Raw genomic sequence first — 24,004 nt, forward strand, 5'->3', positions numbered from 1 at the left:
TTGCTATGTAAACTGGGATGCGTGATTTATTGTAGCCCAGATGGTGTTTACCTTGAGGTACCGGAACATAGGAAAACCGAGCTTGTGGCTTTGCTAACCCAAGAGTACTCTGATCCTGACACTTCCTACTTGCAAGAGGAACTGTTGGCACGAGTACCTCCACAGCTGTGGTCCACCCATGCGAATGAAGTGGGGCACATGCTAAGTGCTGAACCAGTGCGTATCATCCTGAACCCTGCCAAGCCACTTCCTCGTGTCCCACAGTACCCCATCTCAAAGGAAGCTAAAGAAGGGATCAAGCCTGTTGTTTCCTCACTCCTTGAGCAACGGATTATTGTCCCAATACGCTCCCCTTGCAACACACCTATCCTACCTGTCAAAAAACCTGGTAAAGATACGTATTGCTTTGTGCAAGATCTTCGAGCTGTAAATGCCGCTGTTTTACCCGCTTTCCCCGTGGTCCCTAACCCTGCCACTATTCTTTCCTGTACCCCTTCAGATGCTACATATTTCACAGTAGTGGATCTTTGTTCTGCTTTTTTCTCTATCCCCGTTCATAAGGATAGCCAGTATCTGTTTACATTTACTTATCAGGGATTTCAATATACCTGGACAAGACTCCCTCAGGGATATACAGAGTCCCCAACCCTGTTTTCCCAGATCCTAAGAAAGGATTTGGATCCTATCATGTTCAAAGGGGGGTCCACCCTTGTTCAGTACGTTGATGATCTATTGTTAGCCTCACCCACTTTGGAGGCCTGTAAGCAAGATACTTTGACACTCCTCACAGCTTTAGCTCAGAAAGGCCACAAGGCCTCAAAATCTAAATTGCAGCTCTGCAAGTCTAAGATACATTATTTAGGACATGATATCTCAGCAGGAAAACGACACCTTTCCCCTAGTAGAGTTGAAGCTATCCTCAACATTCCCAAACCTATGACTAGAAAACAGATGAGGGGATTCTTAGGTGCAACGGGTTATTGTAGACAGTGGATCCTGGGTTATGCTGCTTTTGCAAAACCCTTGCAAGCATTCACTCATGATACCACCCCAGAACCCCTCCTTTGGACTCCTAAAGCCGAACAAGCATTTGTGGCCCTTAAGCAAGCCCTCACTCTTGCTCCCGCTCTTGGACTTCCTAATTATAAAAAACCCTTTACCTTGTTTTGTCATGAATGGAAAGAAATCGCTTTAGGAATACTCACTCAGCTGCATGGTGAAAAGCATCGCCCAATTGCATATTACAGCTCTGCCCTTGATCCCGTAGTTGCGAGACTTCCTCCTTGCCTCCGTTCAGTTGCAGCTGCTGCCTTGTTGGTTGAAAAGGCAGATTCTCTAGTTTTGGGACACTCTTTAACCGTTGCAGTTCCACATGCTGTGATGGCCCTTCTGCTCAAGGGCAAAACTCAGCACATTTCCAATTCCCATCTTACTAAATATGAAGAACTTCTACTGTCAGCTACAAATGTAACCTTAAATCGCTGTTCAATTCTGAATCCTGCGTCACTTCTGCCTATTGCCTCTGATGGTGAGCCTCATGATTGCCTGTCTATCACAACTCAATTGTTAACCCCTCGAACTAACCTCAAGGACATTCCTATCCCGAACTCTGACCTTGTTTTGTTTGTTGATGGTTCCTGTCTTAAAAATGATGCAGGCAAATTAGTTGCGGGATATGCAGTATGCACTCAGTATGCTGTTTTGAAAGCCTATTCTTTACCCCAAGCTCGTTCTGCTCAAGTTACTGAACTCATTGCTTTAACACGTGCTTGCATTCTTGCAAAAAATCAAACCATAACCATTTATACTGACTCTAAGTATGCTTTTGGTGTTGTTCATGATTTTGGACAAATCTGGAAACAAAGAGGGTTCCTCACTTCATCAGGGACCCAAATCAGTCATGGTTGTTATATAAATGTGCTCTTAGAAGCTGTTCAATTGCCTCTTGCTATTGCTATTGTTAAATATAAAGCTCATGAAAAACCCTTTGATGATGTCACACAAGAAAATGATCTGGCAGACCGTTCTGCCAGAAATGCGGCCCTTTCTGGCCCACAGGCTCCTAACTCTGTTTTTGTTTGTTTTTCAGCAGACCAGTCTCCTTTGGCTAGCCTTTCAAGTCGGGCCCGTCTTCAAAATCAGGCCCCAAAAAAGGAAATAAATGACTGGCTGCGTGCAGGATGTTCACTGCACCCCGACTCTCTCTGGCGCTCCCCGGACAGCCGCCTGGTGGTGCCTAGAGAGCTTTTGCCACATCTTGCTCGTTTAACCCACTCTGTGGCCCATACGAGCAAAGGGGGGATGATTGCTACAGTACAAAAAAATTGGTTTGCCCCAAATTTTCCTTCCATGGCACAACAGTACTGTAGCTCCTGTCCCATCTGCTTAGCTCACAACATTGGGCAACGGGTAAAAACGACACCTGCAGCCCATCCCCCTCCATGGGGACCGTTTATAAATCTGCAAATTGATTTTGTGTAGCTACCTAAGTGCTGTTCTTATGAGTACATTCTTGTTATTATTGATGTGTTCTCTGGATGGGTGGAAGCCTACCCATGCGTACATGCTGATTCCATCACTGTAGCAAAAAAATTGCTCAAAGAATTCATCCCTAGATTTGGATTGCCCCTTACAATAGATAGTGACCGCGGCACCCATTTCACAGGACAGATAGTAAAAAACATCTGCCAAGCACTCAACATACAGCAACACCTACACTGTAGTTATCATCCACAATCAAGTGGTGCTATAAAACGTAAAAACTCTGATTTAAAAACGTGCATTTTGAAGATTTGTGCTAAAACAGGCCTCAAATGGCCTGATGCGCTGCCCATTGCTCTTATGCACATTAAAAACACTGTTAACAGAAAACATGGCCTAACCCCTTATGAAATACTCATGGCACGACCCATGAGGATGCCAGCTACACCACCTGTTGCCCCACACCAAACAGACCTACAATTAACTGATAAAACTGTACTAAATTATTGCAAGGCATTAATGAAGTATGCCAGGTCTGTTCATTCACAGGTCCAAGAAGCCTTACCTCAACCACCGGATGTTCCCTGTCACAACCTCGAACCAGGGGATTGGATCTACGTAAAGGTCTATCAACGAAAAAACGCACTTCAACCCAGATGAAAAGGACCTTTCCAGGTACTTCTGACCACTAATTCTGCTGTTCGTTGCCAAGGTCACCAAACGTGGACTCACGCCTCGCACTGCAAGAAGGTATCACCTCCATTGGACCCCGAAGCAGCTGTATTCCAACCAAGGTTGGGATCTTTCCCTGAGGCCAAGGACAAAGACCCTCAGGACCTCACTCAGGCAAGTGAGGAACATCAGAGTGCAAGTGCTAGTAACCTCTCCCCTGAACCCAACACCTCAGCCCAGCTGGATTCCTCAGTTGAAGAACGAAGATATCATCTTCGGCCTCGAAGAAAGTGAATGCTCCCATTCGGAAGATCACCACCTCGATCAAGACCAAGAGCCGACATTATCAGTCCTTTAGATAACTTGAGCCCAGAGGATGAAGAAAGACTTTGGCTGCCATCCTGGGTTTGGCTGGTAGTGTTCTTTTTCTTACTGGTGCTGATTATGTTTGTTGTTAAGATTCTTTGTCCCTCCTGTATCTAAAAATGACACTGATATCCTTATATATCACACTTGGGTATCTCAGTATCACCCAAGGGGGGTGGGAGAAAAGTTTGTATTTGCAGATCTCCCGTACGGTGGCTCAAGCTGGAAATAAAAGCGACTGCTGGATATGCTCTCACAGCCCAGCACACCTACACCAAGGAATCCCAATGATCGGAGTACCAATATCCCTCCAGCAATGGGGAACAATAAATGGCGGCTTCGTTAGACACTACTCGTTAGCTGCCCGTCGGTCCGATCCTAAAGAATGGAGGGCCACCCCTGCTAACTGGATAATCTCCCCAAGAGTAGAGGCGCCTTTCTGTTACAGATCCAACAACACCGGAGCTTATAATAAAGCCATACCTGTAAGACACTACTCTCATTGCCTAACTACTCTAGATTATAGCCCTAGTAGCACCAGTGAAATCCTGTTGGGTAACGTACCCTCTCTCAATTGTACAGGATTCATGGTCTACAACTTTTCTAAGGAACCTCATGTTGCTCTCATTGCAAACAGATCGAAATTTTACATTGACTCCAATTTTACTTCTTATAATATATCTCGGTCCAGCAGGATAACAGCTGAACGTGGTCCGTCCTATACGATGCATATCAATCGAAAGTGCCAAATATGGCACAACACCTGTCGAGATTTGAGTACCCTTTCTGCCCCAGGCCTTTACTGGCTCTGCGGAAACAGGGCTCATAAAATCTTGCCCTGGAATTGGGTGGGGGCATGCACTCTTGGACGTGTTATCCCTGGTTTCGAAATGCATAGTGCAATATATCTGGAACAAGTAAAAAATTTCAACCATCACATGAAAAGGGCGGTTAACCCCTTAGCTACCAGAAACACAGGGTTCCATCGATTTATAAAAACCTTCATACCGTGGCTTGGAATAAGAGAATTGGAACTAGCCATAATTAACATTTCAGCCACAATAAAAGCTATGGGAAATGCCACTGCAGATACAATTCAGGCTCTGCAAGAAGAGATCTCCCAGATCTCACAAGTAACTATACAACACCGCATAGCCCTAGATTACCTATTGGTATCCCAGGGAGGAGTATGTGCCTTAATAAACTCCACCTGTTGTGTCTATGTCAATCAGGACATGCGAATCGAAACTAACATTCGCAAAATCCGAAATCAGTTAAGGTTGTTACATCAAGTGGCCTCAGAAAATACTGACTGGGGTCTAAAAAAAATGTGGTCTTGGCTAACCTCCTGGCTCCCAGATTTCGGGGCCCTTGGCAAGAAAATCCTGTATGGAATATTGTTTGTCTTGATAGTTCTGATAATGTTTTATGTCTTAGTGCAACTGATCCTCTGCTGCGTGAAAGCCAACAGGAGAAGCTTTAGCAAGGCAAAAAAACCCACAGCAGAGTCTAGAATAATGGTGTTACAAAAGTGTGAGCAGATTAAAAAAAAACATAAAAGGCTACATGATAAAATAGAGGGGCTCATGAGAATGGAAGTTTAAGGCTAAAGTGAGACTAAATAGTCTCAAAGGGGGGGGCTGTGGAATCAGAAAAAATATATGCCTTAAACTTTGATTATTTTAGTTATAAGATGACATAACCGCTTTGTGGAGAATTGCTGGCTCTGTACAGTAGAACAGATAAGGGCAAGTGTTTGTTCTTTGTAACTCCTCTGCAACTGCTTTGCTCACCGTGGCCTTGAAGGTAGCAAAAAAGTATGTACAAATTTGATTTCCAGGTGCAAGAAGGAGGTTTGTGAACTAACCTCGCCTCCCCCATTAGTTCCCATCCTGATTACAGCAAAGAAATAATGAAGTAATATTATAGCCGCTTTTCATGCTAATTTCACTATATGATCACGTGAGTTGTAAGCAACTGTTAAAAAATATGTAAGCCTCCTGATTTTGCTCTTGGGGGGGGACCCGTTCCAAGTGCTTGGGAAATCCATGTCACTTTGGAATCCCCCCTACAGCTGTAGTTTCTTTTAAATAAAAGCTTCTGTTGACCTGACCCAAAAGTATGCTGCGTGTGTTTCCACGACAGCCCTTATGGGCTTTAAATACTGATATATTACTGGCTAAGCTTGTATTGTTTCCCTCTTTAAAAAAGGAAAAGCCATTTTATGGTCAAAACAGAGGCCAGCAGATTGAGGGGGCCTTCTCACCAGCTCTGCCATTGGCCCATTGTGTGACCTTTAAGTAAGTCGCTTGAACTTTTTTTATGCCTCATTTTCTTCATCTGCTTGACGGAGATAATACTTGCCTACCCCATGAGAAGCTGAATTTGTTGGTCATGTACTATTTTCAAGACATTTTAAGATCCTCTCATGGAAAGTTTTATTGAATTGTAGCCATTCTTTTTGGTCTTTATATTACCTGAATGACCATGTTTATGAAGAATGGGGTGAAGACAGCTGACATAAAGCACATGCTGCACCTTCATTCTAACCTGGTTCTAACATTATCTGAGAGGGACTCTGAATGCCACCAACCTTTTTTTAACCAGGTGGTGCTGAGGGGTCTGCAGCTTGGAACAAATTGAATTAAGGGATGCTTCAGAGGTATAACTGAGCAATTTTGTATCTAGATGATGACAGCACACAGGGCTGCAGCTGCAGCCAGGCTGCCAGCATCAGTGTTAGCTAGGTTAGCATGCAGCAACTGGTGTCCCAAGTTGGCACCTGGGGTTGGTGCTCTGGAGGTTCCCCACCTCCCCTGCCATTAGTTATACTACTAGGACTCTTGAATAATCTTCTGGGAAACTGATTACAAGAATTGATAAAACATCAGTCTTTTACCTGCTTCACCACTGTATGGCAACATGGAAGATGATTAAGGAATTGTGAGTTGATGTTTCTGACTAAAGCATGTTTGGCAAACAGCTACAAGCGAGGTGAGAAATTAATTTGTCTGAGACTAATGGTTGGGGCTACAATGCTGTGTGGAGATGGCATGCTGCCAAATGCACAAATTAAGTCAGGTATATACCCATATAGTAGTAGGGCATGAAATACAATATGATTAACAGACCAGATGTACTGTACAATAGACCTGAGACATCCAAAGAAGAAATCGGCCTGATACACAGTGCATATAATCAGCTGCTCTACTTACTAAAGCTTTTAATAGATACAGATAGAAAATATCTCTGTTGTTTTATGCTGTACCAGTCATTTCTACTCTACCCTAATACCATTTCTCACTGCTTCATAGACTCAGGGTCTTTTGCCATCATAACCAGTGGTGGGTGTGTGAGAATACATGGAGTTTCACTCATTTTGTACATTGCACAGAAAGCCTCACCAGTTCAAGTTAGATTACATTGCTGTTTAATACCCTGGTTCTAACTACTTCATATTAGATGGCTAATTTTATACTGTTACCTAAGTCATTGCAGATTCTTTTCAGATGCACTTCCAAACTTCCTCAGTATTAAGAAATGTTCTGATCTGGATGGTCTAATCAACCAACTTTAAGGACATAAAATTGGAATGAATGAGAATGAACAAAAGAAGACAGAGACCGAGAGAGCATCCTATGACCTCTATACTTGAATGAAATAATTGATGCTCATATTGTATTTCATGCCCTACTACTATATGGGTATATACCTGACTTAATTTGTGAATTCGGCAGCATGCCATCTCCACTCAGCTATGTAGCCCCAACCATTAGACTCAGACAAATTAATTTCTCACCTCGCTTGTAGCTGTTTGCCAAGCATGCTTTAGTCAGAATCAAACATGCTGATTGAGGTATATTTAGATTAAAATGCAGAAGTAAAAAAAAAAATCTCTGAGATAGAAAAAGAAAAACAAACCCCAGTATACTTTTGGGAATTAAGGGCCTAGACGTTTGATTAAGGATGTGGAATTTGGCCTCTTGAAGGCTCAGATCAAGTGTAGTACTCCTTGCAACCAGCCCCGCATGCCAACTTTGTGACAGTGACGCCCCGCACAAGGACCTTCCTGGAGAGGTTCCTGAAGGACGCCGTCCGAAACAAGTATGCCAGCGACCTGAGGGCCAAACCCGATGAGGGCAAGGTCTTCGACATCACCTCAAAGTGGGACTCCAGCAACCACTTCATGCCCAGCAGGAGCTTTATGCGCTCCATGGACTGGTGCTTCCTCCACCGCACCCGCCTCAACTGCCTGCCTCTGAACTGGGCTGTCCACTTCAGCCACTGGGACAAGAGGTGCTGACGGTGCAGCGACACGGCAGAGACTCTCCCCTACGAGCTCTGCAGCTGCAAGCTGCACGCCAGAGCCTGGCAGCTCTGCCACAATGCTGTCCAGGACCGTCTGGTGGGGGCCATCCTGGCTGCACCAGGGGAGATCTTCATGAACCGCACCATCCTGGGCTGCGAGAGCCAGATGCATCCCGACATCATCATCACCAACGAGGAGGCCGAGAATGTCATGATTGTGGACGTTTCCATCCCCTTCGAGAACTGGCGCCAAGCCTTCACCGACGCCCGGGCTTGCAAGCAGGAGAAGTATGCCTCACTGGCCGACATCCTGAGGGGCCATGGCTACGATGTGACGGTCGACGTGCTCATCGCGGGAACTCTTGGAGCCTGGGACCCCAGCAATGAGAGCGTTCTGCGTGCCTGCCACACCTCCCACCACTACGCCAAGCTGATGCGCTGCCTCATGGTGTCCGACACCATCCATTGGTCCCGTGACATCTATGTGGAACACATCACGGGCCACTGCCAGTACACTGACCCCACCAGACGAACCACCGCCGGACCGGACCCAGAGGGGACCGCCTGACCCCCGCCTCCGCACCAGATGGGCCTTCACTTCGAGAGGATTCTTCACCTATGGATGACCCTGCTCCACCCGAAGAGGACCCCCACGATGAGACTCTATATGAACTGAGACACTTTTTCTGCGAACCACTTCTTCCACCATTGCGGACCATTGTAACGGGTTTGTGCGTATCTATCTTCTTTTTCTCTCAGCGTCATGAACCCCCTCCCCCCCTTCCCCCCTCCTCCCTACCCCCGGGCTTAGTTGGCTAACATTGTATCTCCTGTAACCTAGTTGCGTTCCCTTCCTCACCCCCATCCTTCTATTGTTAGTCCCTCACTCGGGTGCTATGTATTTCCCTACTGACTTTGTCAGCTTTTTTGGATTCACAATCCTAAACATTTACTAATAAAAGTAAATTTATTCTTCATTGATCAATCACCAGTAGCAATCACCAAAAACACCAAATCTTGACTATAATTGTCACTTAAAAATTCTCTTTCATCTGATTACCATACTATTTCCTGTCATGCTAGGAGGTTTTCCTTCATGCATATATGTGCGGGCCGGGAGCGGTCTGAGGCCCTTTTTTTGTGCGGCGGGCTGTGGCCAGCAGCCCAGACACGCTGGGTCGGGGAAGGCAGGCGGCACGCTAGAATTAGGCACGGACGCTTAGTGGTTGATTTAAGATTATTTTACTTACACTGAAGATAGTTGTGGTGCAGGCAGGAAAACTTGCTTGAGTTGCGGTTACAAAACAAAACAAAAACTCGAACCTGCAGAACGTAAGGGTACGTCGCAATGGGGTTTCGGCGACGGGAGATGAACAAAAACCTCGAGAGTACGTTGCAATGGGGTTTTGGTGACGGGAAGAAAAAAACTGCAGGACTCGAACCCCAGGTAGAGCTCTGGATTCACTCACACGAAGTTTGCTAGTCTCCGTGGAACTTGCGCGCAGGGAAGGGTACGTCGAGGGATCAGGCGGCGACGGGGAGAGGCAAGAGGTTGATCAGACCCCTATAGCCTTCTTGAGATACACGCTGGGTCCGATAGGCTCCTCAGCGCTTAGAGATCTTCACGAGACGTGAAGTTCTCCTCCTCCTGATAGTCGTGGAGTCCTCCAACTTGGGCGGAAACCACTCGAGCCTCCTATACGGCTACCAAGCCAATCGGTAGCCGCCACGTAGGAATAATTTAGAACTGGCCAATAGTGGGGCACGAATCTGAATACAAATGGCGGGAACTCCTTGCAGCGTGCATCTCCTTTCTGCAGCTCAGAAATGCACCCTGCAAAGAAAGCTACGAGTGGCGGGAAATAATTTAGCAGTGCCGAAGCACACACAAACAAAAATCACACCCTTGGGTTGTGACATCCACCCTTGCTGAAGGCACAGCTGAATTATGCTGCACGCTCGTCACTCGGGTTATTAAGAGCTCTTACCACGGGTCGTCGAACTAAACGGGTAAACACAAAATCCACTAACATAAGAAGTTCGTCCTCTAGGGATCGAATCAAATAATAACCAGTACAAATACATATACACATAATCAGATTCATAACAAAAAACTGCATGATCAGGGCTTCAGTGGGCGTCATGGCGAAGCTGCACGTCAGGCCCTCACTTCTTCCAATGATGTTATCCTTCTTGGGCCTTCTCTTCACCACGCACTCTGAATTCCGGATCTGTAAACAAAACTCTCAAAAAATAAGTTAACGTATCTCAAAATATTTACAAAATTTCCATGGAACTATACTATTATTTCTATATAATACAAGTGTTTGCTACTTCGAACTACCCTCTCTTGCACACTCAACTAGATGAAATTGTCGAGGAGCCGTCGTCTAGTTCTTCTAGATAATGAAAACCTAACTCATAGGCCAGTTGCCATTGGCCTGCGTCCCCTAAAATCCAAAGTTGCCACTTATTGAGTCCAGAACGCTGTAGGAGAAATCCAAACATGTATCGCTCCTCTGGTGTTCTCTGTGGCAATGATGGAAGATCGGATTCATGATGTCTTGTGCCTTGAATCTCGGTTGGGTGTCGACGTTCCCGATCACCAGATAATCTTGGCTCCATCAGGATACGCAGTCGGGACAACTGACGAAGGAGGTTACTCACAGGTTGGTTCACCTTTGGGTTGAGCAGAATCTGGAGGACGACGATGTTCTTTTGCCCATAAACCTCAAGACAACTATCTATGCTGTGAACGGTCACTGGAACGGTTCCAGGATCTCGTAGATGACAGTGAGGCCATGGTCTTATTCGCTGGAGTGATGTCAGTCCCAGCGCACATGCTCTGGGGTTCCAGGCACAGTACAAGACTCCGATGATTGCTAGCATGAGATGTTCTGCGCCGGTATGTTCTGGCCGTCCGTCATGCCACGCGTGGGCTTTCTGACCGATCAGTCCTGCAACAAGCGCTGGCAGTGGAATAGGCCAGTGAACGTTAACCTCTACCATGTCGATGTCAGTGACATGTCCTCTACTCCACGAAGCTTGTCTGACTAAGAAGCTTGCTTCTTCCTGGTTTAGCAGGTCGGATCCAAGTTCCACGACTAAACGTCCCAACCATACAGCTAGAGTTTCTTCAGGTTGGATTCTTGATTCTCTGCACAAATCCTGTAGTTCAGTTCTGGTGCAAGCATAGTAGGCAGTAGCAACTCGGTTAGTTGTTATTACAGGCTGAACTACTGCTGCGGGAGTCACTGCTGCTGTTATTGCTTCAGGCAGGAGGGGCGGATGCACTCCTCCGCTCGATTCTCCCCTCCGTCGGCATGAAGGCGTGGTCGTCGGAAGCGACGCTGCGTCGGTGGGCAGGATCGCCGGAAACGACGCTGCGTCAGTGGGCAGAGTCACTGACCGAACTCTCGCGGGTTCCTCCGAAGCTCCACCCTTCTCTTTCGGTTCTTCCACGCGGTCTCCCTCTTGCTCGGCGCCATCTTGGACTGGCGTTTCAGGATTCTTTTTCTCAGCCGCTTCTTTGACCTCTTGAACGGCCATACGCAGCTGGGCTTTTAAACTTAAATTCTTATGCATTAGATCAGTTACAGTGTGAAAAGTTGCAGTTAACACTCCCCCCTTGTCGTATTGTGGGGCCACCCTCTCATCTGCAGTGCGTTCCTTCGTCTCCAGATCTTCGCGGAGCTCGGATGGAAGCTCGCGACCCCTTAATCTAGACGCCACCATGAAGGGGGAGAACTGGTCGATCGGCACCGGTTCTTCACTCTCCCGAGCATATCTTAGGCAACGGGCACACTCCCAGGTGAGGGTCGGGTTCACTTCACCCGCCGGGTTGACTCTGGCGAGGGACACAGTGTTGAAGGGCCTGAACAGGACCCGCTCATCACCCATTATACACCCGAATGCCGCGGGGTGCAAATATACTTCCCTCTCTTTCGGGGCTCCGACTTCGGAAGCTCCCTCTTCTCCCTTCAGCAAAAGACGTCCGCTGATAAATCTCTCACCCGTTCCGCCCACCTGGTGGTAAGCGATATGCGCTTCCAGTTCCATAAAGCTTTCTACTTGGCGTTTTCCACTGCGCCAAGGGCAGTTCTTAACTAATTCTAGCTCCAGCGTGCCTTCCCCTGATCCCATCCTCATTGCCATGTGTGGGCCAGGAGCGGTCCGAGGCCCTTTTTTCGCGCGGCGGGCTGTGGCCAGCAGCCCAGACACGCTGGGTCGGGGAAGGCAGGCAGCACGCTAGAATTAGGCACGGACACTTAGTGGTTGATTTAAGATTATTTTACTTACACCGAAGATGGTTGTGGTGCAGGCAGGAAAACTTGCTTGAGTTGCGGTTACAAAACAAAACAAAAAACTCGAACCTGCAGAACATAAGGGTACGTCGCAATGGGGTTTCAGTGACGGGAGATGAACAGAAACCTCAGGAGTACGTCGCGATGGGGTTTCCGCGACGGGAAGAAAAAAAACTGCAGGACTCGAACCCCCGGTAGAGCTCTGGATTCACTCACACGAAGTTTGCTAGGCTCCATGGAACTTTTCGCACAGGGAAGGGTACGTCGAGGGATCAGGCGGCGACGGGGAGAGGCGAGAGGCTGATCAGACCCCTGTAGCCTTCTTGATATACACGCTGGGTCCAATAGGCTCCGCAGCGCTTAGAGATCTTCACGAGACGTGAAGTTCTCCTCCTCCTGATAGTTGTGGAGTCCTCCAACTTGGGCGGAAACCACTCGAGCCTCTTATACGCCTAGCAAGCCAATCACTAGCCGCCACGTGGGAATAATTTAGAACTGGCCAATAGTGGGGCACAAATTTAAATACAAATGGTGGGAACTCCTTGCAGCGTGCATCTCCTTTCTGCAGCTCAGAAATGCACCCTGCAAAGAAAGCTACGAGTGGCGGGAAATAATTTAGCAGTGCTGAAGCACACACAAACAAAAATCATACCCTTGGGTTGTGACAATATTTTGCATTAAAGTGTGGCTTATTTGTTTTATTTTTACATCATTCTTATGGATTTCCATTGAATCTCATCTGTGGTTTGACTCAGTGTTCAAACTGGACGGACTCCAGGTTTTAATGACTCCAAATCACATACATTGGTGTGTAAAGATTTACTGAAAGACTTCTTTCTCATTTGAAAATAATTTGTGGTGGCTTTTTCCATGCTTGTGCTGTAATTGAGAAAATAATTACATTGAGCTTCCAAATAGGACAAAACAGTTATTAGGAGCAATTTTGGTAGGGCTGAATGTGTTATGCTGAACATGTTGCCAAAGAGAACCAAGTCAAAGGACATAGTGGTATCTTCTCCTAACTGTCTTGTAGGCGATGAAGTTATGCCATATGTACAAGATGACTTTTCACGGGCGCGGCAATACATTTCCAAAGCTGTGAGCTTGTGCCCTGCTTTGGAGTTGTCCTAAAGGCTGCCCTCAATCAATCCAATTGTAAGTGATAAATGGTGCCCAGTTGTTTGGGTTGATAATGAGATGACAAAAAAAGTAAACTTGCTGCAATTTACACGTCTACTCATACACTGTGAAAACCTTTGCCTGTGAATTAATACCTTTACCTTGACATGATGTGATTGGGTCTGTTGTTGAGATGAAAAACATGGTAAATCTGAGGTCTTGATTACTTGCAATCATTAGATTAGAGCTCATGTTACATATCTTCCTTGTAAGAGTTAGAACTGTTAAACATCTGCCATGTTCTGCTCCCCAAGTGGCTCTATGCCATTTGTGATTAAAGTGAGTCCCTTTGGGTATTAACTTTTACATTTCTGATGTAATGACATTTGCAGATAAAAGGCACTATACAAATGTAAATGCATGGAATGTTTTGAAAAGGACATGGAGAAGTTAGGGAGCATCCAGAGGCCAGCAACAACAATGATCAAAGACTTGGAAGGCAAGTCATCGGAGGAGAGGCTGAAAGAGCTAGGCATGTTCAACTTGCAGAAAAGGTGTTTAAGAGGAGATATGATAGCTGTCTTCAACTACTTGAAGGGCTGCCATAAAGAAGAGGGAAAGCACCTTTTCCTTCTTGATACAGAGAGGAGGATGCAGATTAATGGTTTGAAGTTGCAGCAAAGTAAATTTAATATTGGTAATCCAGAAAAACTTATTCTCTGTAAGAACAGGTGAGGCAGTGAAATAGACTGCCTAGAGAAATTGTGGACTCTCCATCACAGGAGGTTCAAGAAGAGGTTAGACAGCCCCTGATTGGGGATGATCTAGCTACAGCTATGTCTATTTTCTACTATGGGTATTTCTCATGGTTCTGGCCATTGTTGATTGTTCCCTCCCCCCACACCTTTTTTTCTCCTGCTATACCTGTCAGGGTGTTTTTAAGCTTCCCCAGAGATATTGGGTATTGGCTACAGCTAAGGCTGGAGACTTCAGCTGGGCATGCCTATTATCCTGCTAGGAACAAAGCTGGAGATTCCTGGCTAGAGGGTCTTGCCCCTCCACTCAGGGCCAGACATCACCATATTTGGGGTCAGGAAGGAATTTTACCCCATGGTGAGATTGGCATGGACTGCGGCAGGGGGGGCGGGGGGTTGCCTTCCTCTGTAGCGGGGGGACATGGCCCACTACCCAGGACCTCTTGAGTGTATATTGACAACATTTTATAGAAGCAAGACATTGGCTTCCGTGGTTCCTGCTTTACTTGTGGGAGGGTAGGGTGTTACGTCTATGCTGTGTCACGGTTGAGGGCAGTCTTATGTAGAGTTTATACTATGGTTATATGGGATGGTTTGGATGGGGATCATCCTGCCTCAGCCTCAGATGTATGGAGGCCTGACTTCTCTCTTAACTATGATTCTCCATAACAGACTCTTCTCAGTCCAAAGATTTAAAACAACTGGTTCCAATCTGTGGTGTTTGGTGATTCACACAGCATTACAGTTTCAGGTGGTTTGTACCTGGTGAAGCACAGCTGAACATGAGTGAATTGCAGGGAGCTCCCTTGTATTCCTACAAGAGATTTCTTTGTGTAGCCAGGCCTATTTAGGTTGCTGCAAAGGAATCAAAAAATTGTCACAAAGACTCTCTCTGTTGCTTCTTTGATGTAAATTCAACTGTCATCCAAGTTGCTGATGGTACCAAAATTAGAGGCGCAACGATCATCAAGAGAACAGAACCACACTGCAAAGTGACACCGGAGATTAGAGCATTTGAGAACTCCATAGGGAGAGGAAATAAAGAATAAAAGAGAGCTGGCCAAGCAGCTACAACTGGGGGATCAAAAAGAGTTTTATCTTAAATCTGTCCTCATTTGTAACCAAACAGGAAATGGATGACCCCAGGAAAGGGAGGAAAACAAAAGTGAGGCTGGCTGTAACATGAGCTTTCTTAAGAAGCAGTCTCCGATCTGAAGAAGATTGGGAACCCTTGCAAGTCTGTGCGAGCCAGAAAAATGAGCGGAAGGTCTGGAGTGGGGCAGTCCCAAGTTCAACTCTTGGTGCTGTCACTTACTCACTGTGGGGTTTTACACAAATGACTCTGTTTCTGTCTCAGTCTTTTCAGTTTGTAAAACAAAGATGATGCCTGTCTCCCTCAGATGAGTATCAGTAGAAAGGAATAATGCTGTAGTAGTTAGAGCAATAAGCATGGGACTCTGGCAATCCAGCTTCATTTCTGTGGTTTGCCTCTGTCACTTAATGTTCCTTGCACTGTTCCAGTTTCTCATCTGTAACAGAGGAATAATAATACCTCACAGGTGTGTTGTGAGGAGAAGTACATTAATGATCATGAAATATGCACTGCATTAATGAGGGTCAAGGAAAATAGATCATGTGCCAGAATATAATTAGTCCATCTGTACAATACAAAATGTTACATGCTAGTTTAGAAAAAAATGTTTTAAATAGTCCCTGAAATACAAGAAAACAAGTTCATATACAGATACAGTATGTATCTTCAAAAAGCCTCTAACAGTCCCTCAGAATTACAAGCTTGACTGTATGCACTGATTTTTCACCCCTCACAGATACAGTAACCATCTTATTGCAAAATGTAGGGAGCTGCCTGTTTTTGTACTTCAGGCAACATAAAACATTCAAGAACAAATATCTGTTTGTAAGAGTCTCTCACTGCCTTCGCAGGAGAGCATGGTAAGAGGCTTGCTTTCTCAGATGCTGCATTTTCAAAAGCGTACAGAACACCAGTCTTGTTTACAAATCAGCCTGGAGTCATAACAGCTAAGCTATTTTGGGAGATGAGAGATAAGCAAACCAGAAAACCTTATCGGAGATTTGCCTTAACTTGCAAAGGTATTTTCTTTGATGAAAGAAGTCAAACAGTGGCTATATATATTCTGTCACTTTAGATTTGTTTTTGGACAAAAATCTAAACTCAGGCAGCTTTCCTAGATAAATAGGCCATTCTGGACTAGATTGCTTTGTGCATGATCCTTTGCCTTTCTAGATTAAAACTAAAAAGGCATTAGACAAACCAGGAATAAATAGCCAAATCGGAGCACAGAGAGTTTAATAGTCTGCTTAATCAGGGATTGATATAGAGTCAAAATATTTAGTAGAGTTTAATCTCTGCTCCAAACATCCCTAAAGGTGATGGGGGAGTGAGACATTTTGTTAATGATCTGGATGATGAGATGCATAACAGACTGGCAAAGTATATTGAAAAACTCATTCAGTATTTGGGAGGACATCCAGAAAGACCCACCAAAATGAGGGAACTGTACATTTCAGTATAGATGCTTCAGGTAAAGTGAATTTTAAAGGATTGTTATTCTTCCATGCACTGATGGATTTTGCCTTTGTTGAAATCTCTCCACTGAATTTTCCAGGAGCTCATCCTGACCAAATGAAATAAGAAGTGCTTTCCAGCCAGAACAACACAGAAAACATCATTGTAGGAAGCCTAGGACTGGAAGGAATCTTTGGCATCATCTCCTTTCACTCCCTGCACAGTTGAAGAATTTGCTGTTAGATTTTGTGATATAGGCCCCCTCTATATGTTACAGGTTTTGTGCAATTACCTTAAGACAAGCTGCATGTGCAAAATAGCTATCACACCAATAAAAGCTCCAACCAGCTATAAAGTTAGACCTTGAAAATATGTACTAACTTTATAGCTGGTTGCTGTTGTGGAAGAAACAGGCTTCACTCTATTGTTTGGTCACAAAGTTGCCAGAGACCTTTATTTACAAGCAGCTGCTGGGGAGAGCACTGGACAGGCAGAACTGTTATCAGTTCTGCATGCCCCCCGCCCCAACAGACAATTGAAGCAAGCCTTTTATATGTTTCAATTCAGGTCACATGACACAAGATACAACAAGTTAAAGAAAAACTGGTTTGAACCAGAAAGTTGCAAGAGGGCATAGGCTGTGGTTTGACCTATTGACCTCATAGGTCTACTCAGCTCAACAAGGGAAAAAGGGTGGGAGAAAGAGCAGATTGCAAAATAGGCAGGGAAAAAGCAATCATCAGCAAATAGTGCACTAACTCAAGAAGTTAGTAGAAATTAAGGCCTGGGGTTTTCTTCTTCCACATTCCCCACTTTTGTACTTATAGTACAACCGATGAAATTTTGTAACTGTGTGTTGGGCAACAGACTGCAAGTGAGCTAATGGGAGAACAGTCTGACTTATGCATCCTTCGAGGCACAGTGAAACTTGTTCTTAGGTAGAGTATCTCTCAGTGCTCTCTTCGGAACAACTGTGAGACTAATCTCAATTGACCCAGCATCATGTTAGACATATCTGTTGCGTCTTTTGTGGGATGCACTAAGGTTACAATTGCGTAGCAACAAAAGCAGTACTTGTAGAAATAAAATAAACCCGAGGACCATGATTGCGATACAAAATAATTTGGTCCCAAGTCTGCCACACCAGTCCCAAAGACTCCATTGATCAGTTTGGTGTAGTTTAGCAGCTTCTTTCTCAATAACTTCAGCCTGGTTCTCAATAGCACTAGAAGCATCTGGTATATAAACACAGCATTCTGATTTTATTAAAGCACACACACCTCCTTAGCTAGCTAATATATAATCTAAGGCGAGTCTGTTTTGTAGAGTCATTTGTCTCATTTCTTTCATTTCTTTACTTATTTCACAAAAACCAATGGCAGTAGCATTAGCTATTTTCTCTAGGGATGCTGCAACTTTCTTTATTTCAGACATAGCTAAGCCTGCGCCATAATTCAGGAACATTATACCCCAAAACCTTTGATTTTCTGTGATTTCGCGAACATTGCAAATTCTTCCTTTAGGTAAGTGAGATCTAATAGTAAAGCCAGGATATGCTGCAGAGACATAGCATGTTCTTCCCCAAACGGAAGGAAGATTTTTATAGGCCTTATCTCTACATACAAAACAGTGACGAGCTAGTGCGGTAACCACAAAGTTACAAACTGGTTTTAACATCCATACTGAATAATAACCTAAATATCCAGCCGAAATGGGAGAATAACTGGGTATCCAGGAACCGTTAGAGAGCCAAGCACCATCTACCTTAAATTCTACTTCACACTTACTGACTCCTACTGCAACATGAGATCCATTACAGGTCCAACAAAACTTTCCAAGGGTTGTATACGCTAGTTGTACATAGTCAGCTCGGTAACAATTTATATCTTGCCAAGTTTCGTTCTCATGAAAGGGTAAATAATAAGGAGCTGACATTTGGGTCGCATTCAAGGGTACTGGTATCATGGGTATTCCTCCGGTAGAATGGATAGGGACATGACTACATATTCAACAATGAAAGACATTTAAGTCTATACTAATTTGGTTAATTAAAGACAAAAACACATTCCCATAAGCCAATACAAATAGTCCAATACAAATAGTCAATAGGAGGGACTCCATGTTCGACTATTAATGGGCTCTTTTCTTGGAGTCTTAATTTTTAATCCTTGGTTTTGTGGTGGGAGAAACCTCCCTAAGGTTCGTTGTCTAGCTGTAATTTGATTGACAGACAACGCGGGTAAAGAAAGACAGCTGTTTATTTGCTTGAGCAAAGACCATAAAGCCAGCAAAAGGCAAAATGGCCCCCCCTCAAGGGTGAGGCGATCTTTTATACTTATTACAACAAGGCAAGACTACATGGTTAACAAAAAAGCAATACTTGGGCGGTGCTTTACAAATCTTTGTAACAGCATATTTCTATTAAGCTGAACTAGCACTTTTTAAAAGCTAAAAGTTAAGAAACAGTAACATTATAATATGTTAGCAAAACCTTACACAGTAGTAGATACTTCTCAAGGACGCAACCAGTGCACCCAGAACAATGGTTTCCCTGTCTTATCTTACTTCTTGCTGTAGCTGATTTTTCAGCACACAGACACAGATCCACTTTTTAACTCAGAAAATGCTTGGTACAGGTAAAATGATTACATGACACAAGCAAAGGCATAGCTATCATTCTGCCTTGTGGTCAGCTGCATTGCTAGGCCACAGGTCATGCCTTGTATTCAGCTGTAAAGCTAATACTTCTTAATAATCCAAATTATTGTAAACCTAACAGTATGCTATCAGAAAACTATTCTATTTCAGGGTAATAACAAACCTGCGCACTACAGTTTCATCAGGAGGAACAGTCTTTTTGCAGTGCGATGCGTGGATCCAAGTAGATAGTTCCTGACACTTTACTGCAGTGTTAGTGGTGAGAAGAACTTGTAACGGACCTTTCCAGTGAGGTTCTAAAGCTGATTTTCTTTGGTGGATTTTTACATGAACCCAATTTCCTGGCTGTAAGGAATGGCAGGCTTCTTTAGGCTGTCTGGGACCTGTAAATGAAAGGCCTTAACACATTTCATTAATGCTTGACAATATTGTAATACAAGATCATCAGCTAAATGGATGTTAATCTGAGAAGGTGGTAAGGGTGGGGAGGATGGAAGTCGCATAGGTCTCTCCATCAGGACTTCATGTGGGCTGAGTCCAGTCTTCCAATTGGGGGTGGATCTCATGCTCATTAATGCTAACGGTAGAGCATCTGGCCATTTTAAACCAGTCTCAGCACAGATTTTTGCTAGTTTATTTTTCAGTATCTCGTTTTGTCTCTCTACAGCACCTGCTGACTGTGGGTGATAAGGGCAGTGAAAGTTCTGTTGAATCTGCAGGGCTTTACATATTTCTTGTATAATTTGCCCAGTAAAGTGAGATCCCCTGTCACTATTGATGGTAAGTAGGATTCCAAATCGCGGGATAAGGTCCTTTAAAAGGATTTACTGAGAGCTTTAGTATCGGCTCTTGTCACAGGATAGGCTTCAAGCCAACTTGAAAACATACAAACTATAACAAGTACATATTGATATTTACAACATTTCGGCATTTGTATAAAGTCAATCTGAATATTTACGAATGGTCCCCAAGGTGGGGGATGTGCAGCTTTCTTAGTTTTAAACAGGTTTGCCTACATTATGGACTTGACACACAGGACAAGCCTGGCAGTAGTGCTGAGCTATGGAAGGAAAATTTTGAGCATACCAATCGGGTTGAATAGCTGCAATCATCCCCTCTTTGCTTACATGGGCCACTTCGTGGTACATGCGAGCAAGGTAGGCAAGTAAGACCTTGGGTGCAACCAGGCGGCCATCCGGGGAGTGCCAAAGGTGATCAGGGTGTAATATGCACCCATGCAGTCTCCAGGTGTCTTTTTCAGAATCTGTGGCGTGATCTTGGAGAATTGCAACTCTTCATGATGTTGCACTAGGAGACTGCTCATAGGTATGGGAAAAGAACAATTGCTCAGCCTGAGGGGGTGAAAGGGCCACAGCTCTGGCTGCAGAGTCAGCCAGAGTATTTCCATGCGTAACTTCATCCTGGGAAGATTGATGAGCAACACATTTAATAATAGCAACAGCAACAGGTAATTGAAGGGCATCTAATAAGGCGGCTACATAAGAACCATTACGAATCGGTGTGCCATTTGAGGTAAGAAATTCAAGTTGTTTTTATAACTGCCCCTAATCATGGACAATACCAAAGGCATAACGCGAATTTGTATATATATTAACAGTTTTACCTTTAGGAAGGGTACAGGCATGAGTGAGGGCAACAAGTTCAGCAATTTGGGGAGAATAGACAGAAGGTAAAAAATTACTTTTGAGTACCTTGCGCTGGGAACATACAGCATAACCTGCAACAAGAAAGCCTTTGGAATTTCTTAGGCAGGACCCATCAACATACAAGACTAGGTCAGCATTTGGAATGGGAATGTCCTTAAGATCAACTCAAGGTAAAGTTAAATGAGTGGTAACAGTGAGCTGTCATGAGGCTCGCCATCAGAAGGTGCAGGTAACAAGGAAGCAGGATTAAGTACAGGGCACCGAGCTAAAGTAATGTGGGCCGCAGAAAGTAGCAGAATTTCATATTTAGTTAAACGGGCGTTTGAAAAGCGTTTGTTTTTGGTTTTTAAAAGAAGTGCGGTCGCTGAGTGGGGTACAGAAACAGTTAAAGGCAAAGCTAAAACAATATTTGCAGATGATTTTACAAGAATGGCAGCAGCAGCAACTGCCCGAAGGCATGATGGAAACCCAGTTGCTACAGGATCTAAGGCTGTACTATACTAGGCAATAGGACAATGTTTATCTCCATGGGATTGGGTAAGTACCCCCAGAGCAAAGCCATCTTTTTCACGACAAAAGAGTGTAAAAGGCTTTGAAATCAGGAAGCCCCAGTGTGGGTGCCTGTGAAAGGGCAGTTTTAATGACAGAAAAGGCATTTTCAGCTTCTGGAGACCACTGCAAAGGTTCAGGGGTGTCCTTTAAGGTAAAATTTTGCAAGGGTTTTACAATTGAGGCATAGCCTAAAATCCATTGGCGGCAACATCCGGTCATGCCTAAGAAGGTGCGCATTTGAGAGACAGTTGTGGGCCGAGGGATTTTGAGAATTGTTTCAACTCCCGCAGTTGAAAGGTGACGTTCTCCAGTGGAAATATCATGGCCTAAATAATGAACCTTTGGTAAGCAGAGCTGAAGTTTTTCTTTAGAAGCTTTATGGCCTTTTAGAGCAAGACAGGTCAAAAGGTGCAGAGAATCAATTTTACAGGCTTCAAAGGAAGATGAGGCAAGCAAAAGCTCATCGACATACTGGATAAGAACAGAACAGTTTTTGAACTGAATGTCGTCTAAATCTTTCTTCAAAATTTGTGAAAAGATAGAAGGGGACTCTGTATACCCTTGTGGGAGTCTAGTCCAAGTATATTATAAGCCTTTATAAGTAAATGCAAACAAAAACTGACTATCTGGATGAATAGGAATTGAAAAAAAACCAGAACACAAATCTACAACAGTAAAGAAACAAGCTTCCGGTGGGATCCAAGAAAAAATGGTAGCTGGGTTAGGTACTACAGGAAAAATAGGTAAAACAACAGAATTAACGGCTCGCAGGTCTTGCACAAAGCGATAAGTAGCTTTGCCTGGTTTCTTAACTGGCAGAATTGGAGTATTACAAGGACTAGAAGTGGGGATCAAGATACCTTGTTGAAGGAGGGAAGAAATGACTGGCGTGATTCCTTGCTCAGCCTCCTTGCTCAGAGGATACTGGGAAATGCGCAGGAGCTGCTTTCGCGGATCCAGACAAATTTTAACAGGTTCAGCGGTGTGTATCTGCCCATATGCATTAGCATGCTGTGACCATAGGGCAGGGGGTACCTGTTTAAGGATTTCTTCTTTGAAATCAGGGTTTGTTGTAGAAATAGGTGGGATTGCTAGTTCAATCATAGCAGCAAGAACTGCACATTTGTTGTTTGCTGGTACTTCAAGGAGAACTGTGCAATAAATAGTACAACCAAGTTTACAAAGTAGGTTACGACCTAAAAGATTAACAGGGGTAAAAGGGCTTAAAAGGAAGGTGGTCAGAGATAGGACCAAGAGTAACGGACAAGGGTTGAGTTACAGGATGAGAAATTACTTGGTTAGAAACGCCAACAGCATTAACTACAGCATTGGAAAGAAGTGGATCGGGAAGATCAAAAAGACGCAAAGCGGAACGGCTTGCCCCTGTGTCAACAAGGCAAGTTACCCTTTTCCCTGCTATGGAACATTCTACAAAGGGTCCAGATTGATCAATGGGTAAGAGCGGTGAAAGGATGAAGTTACTATCCCTCAGGCAGTCCTAATATTGAGATAAAGAATTTTGGGGAAGAGGCAGGGAGAATTGCTGATGTTGATCTTCAGAGTTTCCTGTTGAAGGGGTAGAGGTATGCGGTCTGTTGGAACATCCTCCTTTCCAATGACCGGTTTGACCACAGTAAAAACAGGAAGAATGGTCAATGGAGGAAACATTCGTCTGCCAGCACCCACGTCCCCTTCCTCGGCCTCGTGAATTCCCTTTTCCCCGTCCTCGTCCTCTGGGGTGATAAGTTTGAAGTTGCAAAGCCATTAACTGGGCTTCATTATTTTCTTTCTTTCTTTCCTGACACGCTAAACAGTGGTTGGCTATTGTAACTAGTTTGTTTAATGGTTTTGTTTGCCAGCCCACACAGATGTTATGCAATTGGTCTCCTAATTTAGGCTGTAGGCCTTGGACAAATGCGGCTGCAATTGCTTCCTGAGCATTTTGGGTAGTTTCATTTATTCCCGAGTGTCTTTCAAAAACTTCTTTGAGTTGGTATAAATAGTCTGCTGGAGACTCTCTTTTATTCTGTTTACAATTATTAATTTTAGCCCAGTCAGTTTTCTTAGGACATACAACAGATATGGCTTCTAGTAAACGGTGTCGAGCAAGATCTGTCTCATGACTAGGGTCTCGCTGTGGCCAGTCTGCCTCATCTGTTAGGCGTTGTCGGACTTTAGAAGGAAGTACAGCACGTAAAAGTTGGTTCATATCAGACCATGTAGGGTTGTAACAGTTAATAACAGTTTGGAGCTTGTCTTTAAACTTCTGGGGCTTTTCTCTGATGTTAGGAAATTCTTTAACTAGATTTCTTAAATCTCCAGGTGTCCAAGGGGCATGTACCATTACCAAGCCTTGTGCACCTGGTAATTGGCGCAATGGTACTTGAATAATAGTGCCCTTTTTAGGGCGACTATTATTTAAACCTACAGGGGAATATGAGCCTGCAGAAGCGCCCTCCGGACTACAAGGTGGAGTTTCCAATTCAGGTGGAAGGTGTTCGGGGTTAAGGTGGTGGTTGGGCCAAACAAGAAGTACTTTCTAGAATATCTTCTACAGACTCATTCTCGGTCTCG

At 44.4% G+C, this 24,004-nt stretch overlaps 1 protein-coding gene across 4 annotated transcripts in view; it reads left to right on the forward strand.

Moving 5' to 3' along the window:
- LOC132250202 (endogenous retroviral envelope protein HEMO-like) overlaps window positions 1–5,638 on the forward strand; it is a 100,491-nt gene extending 94,853 nt beyond the window's left edge. For all 4 annotated transcript variants that reach the window (XM_059726622.1, XM_059726621.1, XM_059726624.1 and 1 more), the window contains one exon: window positions 3,031–5,638. In XM_059726622.1, coding sequence (XP_059582605.1) covers window positions 3,639–5,123 — 1,485 coding nt within the window. In that variant the 5' untranslated portion in view covers window positions 3,031–3,638 and the 3' untranslated portion in view covers window positions 5,124–5,638. The remainder of the gene's footprint in view (window positions 1–3,030) is intronic.
- The last annotated feature ends 18,366 nt before the right edge of the window (window positions 5,639–24,004 follow it).

This window comes from Alligator mississippiensis, chromosome 4 (assembly GCF_030867095.1).
Source record: "Alligator mississippiensis isolate rAllMis1 chromosome 4, rAllMis1, whole genome shotgun sequence".
Taxonomy (NCBI): domain Eukaryota; kingdom Metazoa; phylum Chordata; order Crocodylia; family Alligatoridae; genus Alligator; species Alligator mississippiensis.